Source organism: Chlamydotis macqueenii, chromosome 1 (genome assembly GCF_036417535.1).
Source record: "Chlamydotis macqueenii isolate bChlMac1 chromosome 1, bChlMac1.mat, whole genome shotgun sequence".
In the NCBI taxonomy this organism is placed as follows: Eukaryota; Metazoa; Chordata; class Aves; order Otidiformes; family Otididae; genus Chlamydotis; species Chlamydotis macqueenii.
Window position 1 is genome coordinate 196,536,148 of NC_141556.1, and position 16,858 is coordinate 196,553,005.

The 16,858-nt window shown below is 38.5% G+C and overlaps 1 protein-coding gene across 1 annotated transcript in view; it reads left to right on the plus strand.

Moving 5' to 3' along the window:
• The window catches only part of XPO4 (exportin 4), a 60,832-nt gene that overhangs the window by 14,790 nt on the left and 29,184 nt on the right, over positions 1 to 16,858 (plus strand). Inside the window, exons 4-7 of the mRNA XM_086739529.1 lie at positions 477 to 630; positions 10,279 to 10,391; positions 12,829 to 12,986; positions 13,253 to 13,427. Of these exons, the coding sequence (XP_086595655.1) occupies positions 477 to 630; positions 10,279 to 10,391; positions 12,829 to 12,986; positions 13,253 to 13,427 (600 nt within the window). The remainder of the gene's footprint in view (positions 1 to 476; positions 631 to 10,278; positions 10,392 to 12,828; positions 12,987 to 13,252; positions 13,428 to 16,858) is intronic.

A 16,858-nucleotide genomic window follows, 5' to 3' on the forward strand; every position in this document is an offset into this window, starting at 1 on the left:
TGGAACAATGATAGTCTTAAATATAGCTTTGGTTTAAAGCCAAGGAGAGCTATGTATTTAAAAATATTATTGCAGATGGTGTAGTCTGGTTGTCTCAGATGTATTGTTTGGCCAGGCAGAAATGTTTTTGTGAAGGCATTGCTTTAAACTGACTGTTGTGGAACAACTTAACTTTTTTTTCATGCCAAAGACCAACCCTCTCCTCCAGTTGTTAAAAGCATATTGTTAAGTTTTGCTTTTATGACTAGCATTTATGAGAAGGTTTTTTTCTTATTCTTTACAAACACAATCTATTAATTTTGGCAAGAGAGTGGTGGGGTTCTGACTGACAACTTCAGAATATTTTCTGTATTTTAATGAAAAATAGGGTGAAAACAGAAAATTATTTTCTCTTTAGAAAAGTATTTCTTTTTAATCAGCATTTTAATTAATGACTGAGAGACTCTATTAATATATTGTGTTCGTCCTAACTATAGGAGGACGATCTGCGGCAGATCTTCATGCTCACAGTAGAGGTACTTCAGGAATTCAGCAGACGTGAAAACCTCAATGCTCAGATGTCTTCAGTGTTTCAGCGTTATCTTGCACTAGCCAATCAGGTCTTAAGCTGGAACTTCCTTCCTCCAAATTATATCCTTTTAATGTCAAGCCCTTTCTTTCAGCTGACTTGAGTCACTTCTACCAGGTGATAAGTAAAGTCTTTGTGAGGAAAGAAAAATGAAAAACATGTAAGCCTTACATTTAGTCTTCAATTTATCTTTTCTTCCATTAGTGCTCTTGATCCCCACTGAGCTTGCTAACAGATGCCTACATACAGAAGCTGCTGTTGCTGTCCATTGAAGTTTTAAAAGTGTTTTATATAAAAGGCAAAACTAGTTCAGCAGAGCAGCCCCCGGTTACAGGTTGATGGTCTATCTGGTTGGTGCAGAGGAGAGGAAAAGCATAATGTGCTGCTTTAGTGCAGAAGTAAATGGTGAAGAGGTCTAAGCTCTGTTGAATTTTTATGCAGAGATCTGATCTGTCCTACTTTTCTCCCTCAGAGAGGAGGAGGGCGCAGGTATATGCCCCCTCATCTAGGAATGTGCCTGCTCAACCAACTCCCTGTAAAAGAGCATGGTAATATACTAGAAAATTAATAGGTTCTCTTTGGTCTGAAGAAAAAGTGTTTGCTAGCTGAGAGAAGAAATGGAATCTCGGTTTTTTTCGTCTCGCAATACACAGGTCCCATTGCTTCCATTTTGATATCTTTGTGATATATGCTGATTATGAAAGTCCAGAGAAAGGTGGAGATGGCATTTAGAGGAGAAAGTGGGAATCCAAAAGTCTTGGTGAGGAAGAGGAGGAAAAATATACAAAAATGCTCAGCCCAAAAATGGGCTGGAATAATACTGTAGAAATAATCAATCACATTCTCTGCTTAATAGAGGGTTAAGGCAGTGCTTGCAGTAGAACATTACAATGCCTCCTTTAATAGCCAGACTGTCTTTAAGATGCTCAGCAAGCTTTCCAAGAGCCAAATTTTTAAGCTTTTTTCTCAGAATCTTTTGAAATTACTATTAATTTATACATAGAACAGGAATCTGGATGCTGCCTTCAAATCCACTGAAAAGGATTTTATTTACTTTCCTGATTTGACAGTCAGACAGTAATATCTGTGTGTTTGTTGTCTTTGATTCTGGTCATTATGCAGTGGGCAACAAAAGGAACGTTTATTTGAAATAGGATATTTCTTGGTTCGCATCTGTAAAGTAGAATACTAGTTATATTGTCTTTCTGGAAGGTGCCATGGATTAAATTTAAATATCCCACTCCTGTTAATCACTGAAGTGATTTGGCAGGGGTCCAGAGAGGAATTTTAGTGTATGTGCCTACAAGATGGAGACTGGAGTTAAATTACTGCATCTTATAAAAGTTTTTAGAAGAGGATTTGTGATTTGTAAGAATTCAAATCATGTGTGAACGGGTTTTTTTGGGTTTGGTGTTTTTTGTTTTTTTTTTCCCCCCCCCCCCCCGAAGCTATAATCTTAAATAGAAAGGAGATGCTCTTGTGTTCTGCAGTGGTGGATAGAGGTGATTCCCTCTGAACTTTAGTCTTGCTCTATGCAACCCTGTGTTAGAGTCTCAAATACTGATATTGTTCCAGTGTCAAAGTGAAGGCTCTAGTTCTTCATGAGCACTTTATCCTAGGCTAAGGTTTGCAGTGGTGGAGCTAGATATACACAAGAAAGATGTGAAGCCTCGGGAGTTCCAGCTTTTATTTATAACTATATATGATAAGAAGTGAGTTAGTCTATAGGTACTAGTAAATAAGTGTTAACTGAAATAGCTAAGCCAAACCATACTGCTGCTTAAGGTTAACAGTGTTTTCTTCTACTTGGCCTACTTGAGATACTACAGCTGTTAAACAAATTCTGGCCACTTCTGAAGATCAGACAGACCTTTAGTCTGAACTACCACAAGTGCTCTTCAGCCCTGAGGAGAAGGACTTGGGAGTGCTGGTGGATGAGAAGCTCAACATGAGCCAGCAATGCACCCTTGCGGCCCAGAAGGCCAACCGCATCCTGGGCTGCATCAAGAGGAGCGTGGCCAGCAGGTCAAGGGAGGTGATTCTCTCCCTCTGCTCTGCCCTGGTGACCCCACCTGGAGTACTGTGTCCAGTTCTGGAGCCCCTAGCATCAGAAGGATATGGACCAGTTGGAGAGGGTCCAGAGGAGGGCCACAAAGATGATCAGAGGGCTGGAGCACCTCTCTTATGAGGACAGGCTGAGAGAGTTGGGGCTGTTCAGCCTGGAGAAGAGGAGGCTCCGGAGAGACCTTATAGTGGTCTTCCAGTACCTCAAGGGGGCCAAGAAGAAAGATGGGGAGAGGCTGTTTAGTAGGGCCTGTTGCGATAGGATGAGGGTTAATGGTTTTAAAATAGAGGGAGGTAGATTTAGATTGGATATTAGGAAAAAATTTTTTACAATGCGAGTTGTAGAACACTGGAACAGGTTGCCCAGAGAGGTGGTGGATACCCCATCCCAGGAAATGTTCAAGGCCGGGTTGGGTGAGGCTCTGAGCAACCTGATCTAGTTGGGGATGTTCCTGCTTCTTGCAGGGGGGTTGGACTAGATGACCTTTGAAGGTCCCTTCCAACTCTAACCATTCTATGATTCTAAGTGCACCAAACTTGTTACATGGCTCTATTTCAAATCTTTTTGTAACCTTTTCTCCGTTTGATAACATCTTTTTGCTTTCTACCATTGGACATTTAATTTTGCTGTAAGAATTACAGCACCGGCTTGGGTCTCCCTCCTCTATGTAGCAACCTGTTTTCACAGGAGTTGGAATGGCTTTAATCATCCTTGAGAAATGTGTGTCTTAGCTGACAAAGATTCAATAAGTGTTGGGATTTACAGCAGTGTGTTGATTATATTGTGACATAAATCTCTCTTCCTTAAGATGAGTGGTTTAAAAGTGACTGTTGATTGTCAGCTCATCGGCAGTGAAACTTGACTGCAGTTTCTAAATAGGTAGCACATTACATAAGAATGTAAGAATTGCTGTGTTGATTGATCGGTTGGTATCCTTTTGGTATCCTCTTTCCAAATCTTGACAGTATATATGCCAAAGCAATGGGCATAAATTTAATACTCGAAGCATGGAGTAAAATGATCCATTGTATCCACAGATATATTTTTTTCCCTTAGTTGTTATTTACCCTGGCAAGACAGAACTGATTCTCAGTGTTCCCTACAGCATAACAGTAACCTGCAGTATTTGTATATAATCTTCAGCAAGATTCTTGTATCTCCAAAAAAGGAAGTAGTATAAACGTGCATTAACTCTACAGTGACCATCGCAGAGAGGCACATTGTTTATATTGCTATGTTGTGAGAATTGCATCAAAACATGTAAGTTCTCAAGACTTCTTGTGCTGTTACAGGACAACTTAGTATGTGTTGTATTGTTAAATGGACAATGCTGGCACCAGTTATAACAGAGGAGTTGTAGTTAGTCTGCATTGTCTGTTGCTGGCGTGAAAGATGCTTTCTGGAATAGCTATCTCATTGGAGTAATGAAAGAGAAACTGGGACCTACTTTCTTTTAAGTTGGGACTCGATAATTTTTGAGTGTCTTAGGATGTAGTGCCTGCAGTAGGAAGGTGATCAGGGCATGATCACCTAGGAGGCTTCCTTTCAGTCATGTGCAGTTTCTTCCATTTCATTTTCTAACACACACAGACAATCATCTATTGTTATTTTTATCTGCTGCCTCGAGGTATTAGTTCACCTGGTGTTTGCAGATGCTTCAGAGGTTTTTGGCAGTACTGTTTGAAATGACAATAACGTAGGATTCCTATTTTGCTCAAAGAACATTTGGCAGTCTGTTGTGGCATGTTGGCTTCTGTAGAGTTTCTTTTTTCAGTGCTGTTACAGCACTGTTAAATGCTGTTTACTCAGATGGAACTAGTTTTAACTCCATCTTTTCTTAAATGAATGTTTTGACTAATTAAGGAAGTATAGGTGATCCATACTAAGAGATACAGCCCTCTCCTTTACAAGACTGCCTTCAGAAATCCCATTCCTAGTACATTTTCAATGTCCAAAGCCTCCAGTTAAGGAGCTGAATGTTGCTGGACTTTAACACACCTTGACATGGACATACAATATGTCCTGTAGAGTCAGGATGTAATAATAACTTATATTCTTCTAACTCCAGAGATGTTTCTCACTTCTTCGCTTTGGGCTTTATCTGTTCTTGGCAGCCACATCCTAATGGACTTGGGATGAATGTCCTCAAATGCAAAAGTTCTTAAATGGAGCATAAGATTTTGTCCAGCTGTCTCCTATCTACAGAAAGGTGTTTATTATCTGTCATTAGGAGCTATCATAGAATTACTTATCCTTTATTCATTAAGGTACAGATTTTTACAGCTTTTTGTAAAGAGTGCTAGTAGTAAGTGAATAAAGAGGAAATTGAGCTTTAGTTCTTGTTTTGGTGCCTCTACTTGCTTGTAGGCAAGCTGGCAAATTTTCAAGGCAGTGTAGAACAGGGGATTGGATTTAAAATACAGATTACGTAAACCTAATGGGATGCACTCCACTAACGTGCGTTGTTGCTGTTCCATTGAAATTAATGCTGCAATGGCAATTGTATGAACTGACTGAAGCTTTTGTCTGATCTGAATGCTTTAAGTATGTGTGTTCCTCAGCTACATGGTTAAAGGAACAAGCTCTTCATATCTCTGCTCTGAAAATGTCTTTTTTACCTCAAGCCAGAATGAGATGCCTTTCTGGGAGTTCCTGTGAACCATAGAGCTCTGCAGACTTTCAAGATTTGAACTTGGTCCAACTCAGATTGGTAGCATCTGCTATGTGTATGGAAGTGCATGAAAAAAAATACACAGAATGCTCCAGAAAACTTGAGGTTTGTTTTGAGGAATTATTCAAGTTGGCATTGCTGCTGAAAAAGTGTCCTGCCCTAGCACCTCTCATGAGCATGGTACTGAGCTGGGAACCACCTGGCTGAAAACTTTTTTTAGGAAGTTGAGGTCCACAGTTTTATTTGTTGCACAGCTACAGAAATTATTGAACCTGTACCGAGGAGCAACGACACAGATTTCCTTCAGCAGGAAGCAGGACTGCTTTCCTGAGGTCTTGTGTCTGTTAGCAGCCTGGGATTCCTGAATTTACAACAGCAGTCTATCCTTATCTGAAAGATGAAGGATTGGGATAGTCTATTGGCTGTTGTTTGGGATATAGAGACAAATTCAATGTAACTAAAATATTTCTGTATTTAAGAAAGTGCAAAAGAGAGCTGCATTTTTTCAGACTTATCACTCTTAGATGAAAACTCACCTCATTTTGAAATCCCCGATGTATAGAAATTACTTCTAAGGTACAATGTGTTTTCTTGACAATCCTTTCTAGCAGCTTTTTAAGACAAAGTTGGACAAAACTAAGAAGATTGACAGATCCCCAGCTTTTGGTCATAATTGCTCTAAATGTCTTTGTATTGATATTGAGCTTCTTAACAATTAGTGCTTCATCATTTGGGTTTTCCTGAATTTATTCTGAAATCAGTTTGCAATGAAAGAGCATCTTAAAAGCATTAATATCAGAAGAGGAAAAGAGACTAGTAATGACCTTTTTTTTTTTTTTATGAAGGGCAACAGATTAAATACATAGGTTGTTTTTGTTGGGTTGTTGGGTTTTTTTAACTCTTCTGCTCTTTTGCCTCAATGACTTTAATTTTCCAGTTTTGAAGTTCTTTGTCATCAGCTTCCTAGATGGCAGCCAGTATATAGTGCAAAGCTGTGACTCTTGAGCTGTATCTGCATGGCAGTCACTTCTGCATAAGTGCTTAAAGTGACTAGCTTGCATACTATTAGCTGTGTAACCGTGGCTGTGTAGCAAGAGCTGCAGAATCCAGTTGGATGGTCAACATGGCCGCACTGCTAGCATCTCCAGAATTGGCCAGTTTTAAAAATAGCTTGTGTCTTCCTACAATTCCTACGCCTGTTGCTGCACAGATGCAATCTGAATCCAGTGTGTCCAACACAAAGGAGTTGTTTCATTCTCAGGACAGTTCAGAAAACTTGTATTTTAATTATTAAATATTTAAGCGTAATATTAAATATTTAAGCGTGTGTTCCTTCTCCTGAGTGCTGGATATGTTTGCTGACAGTGTGAGTTTTATAAAGGTTTGTGAAGCATTTCTCCATAGGGGGCAGCAAGCCTCTGCAGCTGTTTTAGATGGTTGCTCCTACATTTATCCCATGTGCTTGGCTGATTAGCTAGCAAGCCAAAGGAGGTCTTAAAAATCCAAATATAATTAGTATGTTAGCATTCTAACACTGTGTGGCAAATTTCCAAGCAGTTACCTTTCTAATGCAATTTTTTTATTTGTAAAATATAAGTCTAAGACTGACACAAAGTTCTCCAGAAATGTTCCAAACAACAAAGGTAAAGTGATTAAGTATTTGAGCCTTAGCAGTCCAGGAGTTTTCCTTCCATTTCTGAGTTGTTTTTCACTCCTGTAGACAAATTTGTGAATGGAGATCTGGCAGAAGAAATCTCAGCTTTGATTTCTGAGTTCCTACTTTACTGCTTTGTGGAAGGGGAAGCCTTGCCTCTCTTAGGAAAAAGACTGTGGGATCCATTCTCAGATACTCGAATTTGTGGGAAGTCCTGAAGTGAAATGTTATCATCCCTCGTGGTTGCCTTAGGATATAAAATAGTTTGATATTCGTCTTCACCCATCAGTCCGTTCCTGGGACAGAGGCAAAGAGTGGGGGGAAAACTACACATTTGCTTGTCTGTTATTTTCTCTTTTTAAAATATGCCCCCAAGAAGCATATAAAACTTCAAACTTTTTTTTACAAATTACAATTTTAAATTATAAATTTGTAATTTTAAAAAAGATTACTCTTATTTCTCCAGCTCATGAAACAAAACTAAGCATAGAGCTAATGGCTACATATATAAATTTAGACAAAGATAAAAGAAAATCTGCCTGTATTTATGGCCGTCTCCTTTTCCTCTCTGGGCACTAATTAGTGAGCATGAAAGCCTTATCATACATGAAGACATCTAGTTGTATTCTTAAACTTTTCAGTAGAGCTTGGTACATGTTGTTCAATAATCTGTTCTGATTCAAGCAGAGGTTTTTAGTCCCTGTAGAAATCAGTGGCATAAGTTTTCTAAACTGGGTGAAGCATTGCCGTGCTTCTGGTAGCTGTTTCTTGGCTTAGATTTATGTGTCACTGAAATTGAACTGTATTGAGAGTTACTTATTCTTCAATAGAATTGGGAGTGTTACAAGCATTCATATTTATTACCAGAAGTAGTTTACAATTGTTTTTCATTTAAAAAGAAAAAAAAAAAATTAAAAACCTCCAAACCCTACAGGATGTCATAGCATACTCACCTGTGCTCACCATAGATCTATGTTACAGCTTGGGTGCTTACAAAAAAGTGTTTTGCTAGTTCTGTACTTTTTGTTTCCTCGTAAGTATTGAGAATTAATTTAGTTTTTGATGATGAAGACTGCATTTGTCCAGTGTACACCTATGTACTTGGTAATTCAGTGCCATTTTTTTCAGATTTGCCATAACTAGGCTCCTGCTAAGAAGGCTGAACCATAGCATAGAATAAGTTGAGGTGTTTCACGGTAGCAAGCATCTCCACAGCCAACTTATGCAAATGTTTGGGTGCATCTAGTATGTGATGGGAAAGGGGTTCAAGATCTCCGTGATAGGTACAGGCATAACTTGTATTGTTTGGCAAACAGAAATTTTACCCACAAATCTGCTATTGTCAGATGTGTCATCAGTCCATTAGCGTGAGAAACAGTACTAAAAATAACAGGATAGGCCTGCTAAATACTGAGGCTTGTTAAAATAGTGACAGCAAACTGGCCCTTCTTTCATTCCATGTGAAAAGTGTTACGTAGCTGGTCCCCTCTGTAGACTCAACCTAGTGAAGAGCAAATTGATTTTCAGAGATTGATAATGTATCTACGACAATCTTCTAATAGTGATGTATTTCCAAGCCAGTCATTTATTGGAGAGTTACAGCAAAGGACACTCTTGCCAATAAACAATTTTAAAATACTATTTTTTTTCTAAAACATTCCAAATGGGAGGGGCGAGGGGGGAGAAGGGGAAGCATAGCTTTCCAGGTAAAATTAGTTTTAATTTGTAATATTGATCCTGATAAAAGATGTTTGCATGTGATAATTTAATGCCCCTTTTTTGTTGTTATTTTATCTGGGAGAACTGAAGCATTTTTGATCACTTCAAGGACATCTGTATTTCAGATGGAAGTAAAATGGACAATTCGGTTATTTTTAGTTTTTTCCTGTCTGAAATAATGTAGATCTGGTATGGTTCAACACACGTTTATAATTTTTAAAATATTGAAACTGATTTTGTTTTGCACTAATATGAAAATCTCTGACTGTTGTTATGCATTATAATATGCTGACAACAGTTCTGGGCATGTACCACCAGTGAAGGTCCACTTGGTACTATACTGTGGAAGAAGTAGCTTTTTTGGAATGTGGTTCTGCACAGTGTTGTTAGGAATTTCTGGTTTTGGCAGAACTCAGAAGACAAGTGTAAATAAACTAAAATTGTGCATCTTCCCTTGTGTCACAATCCTTCATATTAAGCTAGATTTTTGCTTTATATATTGTTCTCTTAAACAAAAGCCATCAGAAGTTAAGAGGTCTGCTTTCTTGAATGATACCATTGTGCAATTTATTTTCTTCTAGACATATAAATACTTTTTGATACACATTTTTAATAATAGCTGGTGACTTGCAGTACAAAAGTTAATACAGTCCATTACCAATAAGTAAACTGCATGCAGCTGAGCATGCTGTTACTTATTCTGATGGTTGGGTTAGAAAGGGATCAGAGAGGATAATGAAGGGTTTAAAAAAGACAAATGAAAACATAAGTTGCTGAGTTAAAGCAGTTTTACTACAATTTGGATTGGGGAGGTGTCACAGAAGGAAGCACTTTCAGACGTCTTTGATAAATGCTTTTCTGTATGATCAGTCTGACAAAGAATGTCACCTGCTTGTTTAAATGTTTTTGCTTATGTCTCTATTTTTTCTGTACTAGAAATTCTGCATTTGCAGAATTTTGTAAACTTAAGTTATACTAAAACACATGGTAAGAACTGAAATGAGTGCAGCAAAATTGTTGCTTCATGGTGTGCACATTTTTCATGTGTGTCTCTTACAAATGTGTTTAACGTGACGATGCCTTGTGGTGCCTTATGCTTTTGTTCTTCACAGTGTGATTTAAAAATGCAGATTAATGCAGGGCTAACATATCTGCATTCTGTGACACATATTTGGCTATTTAGAAAAATAGGATATAGATTTCAATGAGCTATCTTTAGCTATCATGAGGCCTTTTTAAAAGCTGCCAGGAAAATTTTTTAGAAAATTATTTCCCATTTTGCATAAATTTTAACACCTGTTAATTGCGGTTGCTTTTTTCCCTTCTCGCTGTGTCACATTAGATACCCTGGTTATCAAAGTGATCGTATCACTATGGTATGTCTCATAATTATGATCAAACTGTTATCTAACATTCCTGGAGCATTCTTTTTTTCAGTACTTAATACCTTTTATTCCTTGGCCTCATGCATGAATTATGCTGTGTATGTGAAGAGGCTTAAAGTTTGTTTCCATTACATTCTTTCTGAATGGATCCTGTTGTATCTAGGATTTTTTTAAAGCCAAGTAGGAATGTTATTGTTGACCTTGACACCAGATAACTGGGCAGACATTATATAGCTATGTTTGAATCCTCACAAAATGTGATGCTAAAGCCAACAGAATCCTGGCGTGAGACCCTCCTGGACAGCAGAGTTATGGAGCTTTTCTTTACAGTAAGTTTCTTTCTTCAACTTTCATAGTCCAGACCACAGGGAAAGCAGCTCCTTCCTGTTCTAAAACTTGTTGGACTCTTCCTTTTGCATCAGGTAGGACTGATTCTGTTAACTTCAGCTTGCATACCAAAGCAAACAGAAGTATTGTATTTTTCTAGGTTACCGAGTATGCATTTTGCCTATAAATTGCCTTAAATTGATGATCATTAGCAAAAGAAAAAGGTGTACGGTTATCTAAACTTTCATACATTTAATACTTTTGGACTTGTATTCATCAAACAAAACCAAATGTGGTAAGCAGTAGTAGAGTATGCCTTTCAGATAAGGTATAACGGCTCTCAAAAAAGATCAAATGAACAGTGTGTGTTTGCTGATCTTAAAGCATTTGCTCAATGGAACAGCTGAAAATAAGTAATGTATTTGCAATTTTCTAGCCAGTTTCAGCATACAGAATTCTGCATCTCTTTCCTCAGCACAAAGTAAATCCAAACAAGTTAAAATAGATTAAATTAGGAGGGATGGGGAAGAGGTAGAGTTGGGATAGGGGAATGTAATATTTAATTTCTACAGCTTAAAAATCCCATTATTTTAAAACTGGATACAATTATTGTTGTCTTCTTTTTATAACTGTTTGGGGGAGAAGTTTGTAGTCTCTGCTCAGCTAGGAGTTACTGCAGGAGAAACATATTTTGGCTTATAAATTCATTTACTGTGCTGTTTTATCTTACATTACATCTCTCGGGACCTGACAATTCAACCTTCTCAGGCTATTCTTATTTTTGCAAATCAGAGAAATAATATGCTCGAAGTTGTTACTAGACAAAGTAAATGTAACTCTCTAATGCTGCTTGAGAGTTATCTGATACGTGCTTGGATACACATCCTTACTGTGTAAGTTGGTTTGTTTTTGTTTTTTTTTAATAAATCAGATTTTTTGAAAAAAAAAACTTCTTTTTTTTTTTTTTCTTTTGACTGCAAGTTTATCTGTTCCAGCAGTTTTGAAAAGGTGAAAAAAATCACTGGCAGAACTCAGCAGCTACGCACAATCTGAACAGCTGTCTAGACTATCCAGACAGTTGCTACTGTCAGCTGTGAACCTCCACATGCAAATAACTTTTTGGCTTACATGTTAACCCTTCCTTTTTTAATAGTATGAAGTTCTCAGGGTTAGATATCTGTTTCTTTGGTTGGTTTACAATTACTTATTCAGTATAAGAATGTTTTGAATTAACATGAAGAATTGTCTGAAAACATTTGTGTTTTACTTGTAACAAAAACCTGGCTGTATTGGGTTATTTTTGAATGAACGCTAGCCAGGGCAGTACACTGTCAGTTTTAGTTTTAAATTCCTGATTCGCAGTGGTTGAGGCTTGTAGTATTAGTTTGCTATTTGAAGTCGTGTAAGTGAATGGTAGCAGGTTATATTCATTTATCTGATCTAAGAAATGTTAATAACCATGCCAAAGTTGTCAAGACTGCCATGTTAAAGAGAGAACGTTCAGTTCTAATCTCAGCCTAGTGTGGGACGTGTGTTAGGAGAGGTATTTCTGTGGCAGGGTTTTTCTCCTGCGAGTTTGATCTTTCAGAGATTAACTGTGCAGCTAATCCAACTAGTTATGAGTTGCAACTATGAAGCCACAGAGAAGTGTATTTTAACTGTACTTTTATGTATAATAACGTTGAAATAATTTTAAATAAATTTGCTTCTGAGCAAAAATGCTACCCTACATTTATTTATCTGTTAAAACTTTTATGTGAAAAAATATGAGGCATAAGCCTAAGAAAATTCTTAAAATACATATTTGATAATTCAAGTATGTTTATGAGAATATAATTACTGACATATTAGAAGATTTGAATCTAGAATGTCTCACCAGCAGAAATGATGACATAACAGTTCACAGAAATGTGAGAAGATTACTGTTGGCCTTGTATAATGTTAAGGGTGTTGCCAAGGAAGTGATGCATTCATTTTTGTATGTGTCTTCAGTGTTTACCTCTGCTAAAGAAGCATCTATTTAATCTTGATTGAACTTGTTGACTAACTTTAGCAAGACTGTAGCCTAGGCATAGTTAGCATAATAGAGATGACTGTCATTATTGCTGTTTTTAGAAGGGGCAGTATGTCTGACTGGCTGGCATCTGTTTCTCTCTTTAAGACGTAACATTCAGCAGACAGTTCAATTTTCAACATGTAGGTGAGACCTAACTAAATGTTAGTTTCAGTGAGTTAATTCAAGTCTTGCGATTTTGTGAGCTCTGCCATGATCTTGACATTTACTGTGACTTAGAGAGCTGTAGAAACCCTTGCATTTCAGACTAAATGCAAGTTAGAGTAAGCTTTTTTTGGTGTGTGCTCTTTTGGGTTGAGAGGCATGTGACTGTTGTAAGAACACCCTATTTTCTGTGCATTATTAACTATCTCACTTCCTGAAAGGTACATCGAAAAATCAGAGAAGATACAGATATGGCCCAAGATTCATTACAATGTCTGGCACAGCTGGCGTCTTTGCACGGGCCAGTCTTTCCCGACGAAGGTTCACAAGTTGATTACCTGGCACACTTCATTGAGGGATTACTGAATACTATCAATGGGTATGTATGCCTGCTCTCTAAATTTAGATCGCATCTTTTAATCTTGGAGTGTAGCATATCTGTGTGGAGAACTGGTATGGCTTGCTTATTTCTGGTTATAATTTGTGCTTACTGTTGGATTACTGAAATCAAGAAAAGGCAGTTTAAAGTAGGTAGTAAGTAATATGAAATAGATTTATTGGTTGAAAATGTATCAACAAAATCGCTTCACTTTTAGCATTTTTCTTAAAGGCAAAAAAAAACCTAACTGCTATTTCTGTCTACAGAATTGAAATAGAAGACTCTGAAGCAGTGGGAATTTCCAGTATTATCAGCAACCTGATAACCGTATTTCCTCGCAATATTTTAACTGCCATTCCAAATGAACTTTTCTCTTCATTTGTTAACTGCCTTGCACACCTCACTTGTTCTTTTGGAAGAAGTGCTGCCTTGGAAGAAGTGGTAAGTGTCTGCTCTCAAATAGTAGGTAGTCTTTTTTTGTTTGTTTGTTTCTCTCTATTTCTGATAAGCATAAGTGATATGAGAATTTGTCTGTTTTATGAATAACTATTGTGAATCCAGTGCTTTTGTTCTAGATATTTCTGAAATCACATCTGAGAGGATTTTATTTTTGTTTCTAACAGAATAATGAATGTAATTACACACTCTGTGTGTCTTTCAGACTTTGTTTCGATTTAAAGCACCTGTCTCATTTTTTTTTAATGAATCCATTCTTTTTAAAATGAAAAAGTCTTTAAATATCGCTGACTTGCTCTGGAAGGAGTTCTCTGAAAACTGTTGTAGATGATGAATGAACTACAGTCAGAAAGCTTAAAATGACTACACGAGCATATGGACAGACTGAAACTTAACTGCTGTCAGGAGTTCTGAGTCAGGATCTTCTGTTTTAAGTGAATGTAGCTGTTAAGATCTGCTGTCAATCCCATACTTCTAAGCCATTCAAATCATGCCTTCGTTGCTGACACAGTTCAAATGGTAATTCTGTGTACAAATCTAGCATGGAAATTTAGAGGATTTTTTTGTGTTTGTTTACTTATTTCAACCCTTGTTTGTAACATTAAAGAGCAGTTGGGATACTCTAAATTTTCTGCTTCTAAAAATTGCATTAAAAATAAAACTTCTAAGGAGACCTAGTTTAAGGAAAAAAGCCCCTCAGCATTAAGGCAAATAATCTTGTACTCGAGCTGTTTATGTGCAGTAGCTATTGATTTAAAATGATACTATCAAGATATTAGCCAATGTTTCCCCATTATCATTAAAAAGCATGAATTTTTATCAGTTTTGTTTTATTGATTTGGCTTAATTACCAGAGTTTGAAAATAATTATGGAAGTATTTAGTTATAAAGTTGATCGATGTGTTTCTTTACCAGAGATCACAGGTGTCTTAATTAGCATACATTGCAGAGCATTAGATCATGTCTCTGCTGCAAGGTTAAAATGTATTACATTTGAGTGCTCACTTAAACTTTCAAATATGTTCATGTCTTAATAAAGAAACCGATGATTAAATTTAGACTTTAAAATACAGCTAGTTTCCAAAGTGTATGGGCCAAAACTTGCCCTACTTTTGAGATTATTTAGTAGAACATTGAACAGATGTTACGGTGCTCACCAACACATTTAGGATTGATCCTGAAGCCTTTATGGAAAAGATTCAGCGAAATCATAGGCACCTATGATTTTTAAATTAAAGAGACTAAAGGGGTGTCGTTTTCTCAATTAGGTTCTTGTTACTTGAGAGCTAGAATATGCAACCATGTTTAATGAAAGGAGTGCCCCATATATGCCATGCAAAACACTGTGTTTCTCAGTAAAAGCTTGTACCACTACCAGGTACAAAGTGTTTGTTTTGGAAATGACTGGCCAGTTATGCCTAGTAAACTGTGGCTGCCTACGCTTATATAATCTCATAGTTTTTGCTGAAGAAAAGCTTTTCGGTATTAAACTTAAATGATTCAGCAACATCAGAAACAGAATACGAGATTTTTTTTTCTTTTGAGAGATAGTTTCCTTGCTGTCCTTGAATCTTTAAATTATTATGTGGAAAAAGAACATTACACTTCTACCACTTCCATTCTGTCATAGGTCTTACAGATGTATAGTATGTATTTCAACTTCATGCTCTTTCTCTCATTTCCAGGATGATACAGAATTCTGTGGTGATGAGCTGTAAAAAAAAAAAAAAAAAACAAAGCTTAGCAGTGTGTCGGCAATAAGGCATGCTACCGAGACTTTTAAGCTATTACTGACTTAATCCAGATGGCATAATGATACTGTGTGCTGAAAAAATACTACTTTGCATCCCTGTGTCGTAGTTCAGCCCTGATCAGGACCAGACTACGCAGTCTCTCTCTCACTCCCCCCACCTTCCGAGAGAACAGGGGGAGATGATATAAGAAAAACGGCTCAAGGTTTGAGATAAGGAGATAAGGGAGAAATCCTTAAAGTTACCGTCACGGGCAAAACAGACTCGACTTGGGGAAAACTATTCATTTATTTCTAAAATTAGCAGGAGAATGAGACAGGGAACAAGATAACCTCCCCCAACCCCTCCCTCTTCCCGGGCTTAACATTATCTCTACTACCTTCCCCTCCCGAGTGGCACGGGGGGGGAAAAGGGAATGGGGGTCGCGGTCAGTTCATCACGCGTTGTTTACGCTGCTGTATCATCGTCAGGGGAAGAACGCCTCGCATTCCTCCTCTGCTCCAGCGTGGGGTCCCTCCCATGGGCCACAGTCCTTCGTGAAACTGCTCCGGCGTGGGTCATCTCTTCCACGGGGTGCAGTCCCTCTAGAACAGCTGTCCCAGCGGGCCCTCCACGGGCCACAGCCTCCTTCAGGCCTATACCTGCGCTGGCGTGGGGTCCTCCCCGGGCTGCAGGTGGATCTCTGCCCCTCCGTGGACCTCCATGGGCTGCAGGGGGACAACCCGCTCCACCATGGTCTTCACCACGAGTTGCAGAGGAATCTTGGCCAGGAGCCGCATTACTCCTCCCCCTCCTTCTTCACTGACCTTGGCGTCTGCAGCCGTTCCTTACAACAGGCTGGCAGACGTCTCTCAGGATCCTTTTGACATCTTATTCGCTTCTCATCTCCTCTCCACTTCTTGTAGCCAGGCCAGGCCGAGTTGGGCCCAGTCGGCTGCCCGGCGGGAGGCCAGAGGGTGAGGCCTGCAAGGCCCACGAAGCTCGTGCCTCCCCCTCTCTGCCCCCTGCTCAGCTGCTTCACATCTTCTCCTCTCTTTTTTTTTTTCTGTTTTCCCCTTCTTAAATACGTTATCGCAGAGGCATTATCATGGGACATTCTGCTACCAGTTGGCTCAGCCTTGGCCAGCAGCAGGTCTGCCCTAGGCCCGGCCGAGTCCATTGAACAAAGGGGAGCGACTTCTAGCAGTTTCCTACAGAAGCTACCACCTTAGGGCCCCCCTCACTAACAAAACCATAGCACCCTGGAAGCCATCTTTTGATTTAGGAATGTCCCAGCCACGGTTAAGGTGTTCCCTGAGCTTCTTTCTTATAGATTGCTTGTAGTGACACCTTCTGTGAGCTCATGTGCTGTCTGTAGTTAAGAGCTTTTGATAAAAGATTAAATACTATGTGTGTTGGGCTCAGTAGAGTCCTGAGATAATATTCCTGGAACTTTTCAGTAATCTGAAGTGCAGCAGAATGCAGGCAGGTGTACTCCATAAGATTTACTGGTTGGAAAAGCTGTTTTCTCCGTATTTCTGCTACTTCATATGCCAGCAGAACAACTTGTGTGAACATTGCAGAAACCCCATCAGGCACAAGGATTCTACTTAGCTGAAGACCTGCTATGTAAACTGTCAAAACTGGGAGGTCCTGAACCACAATATGCAAACCACTTCAAAGCAG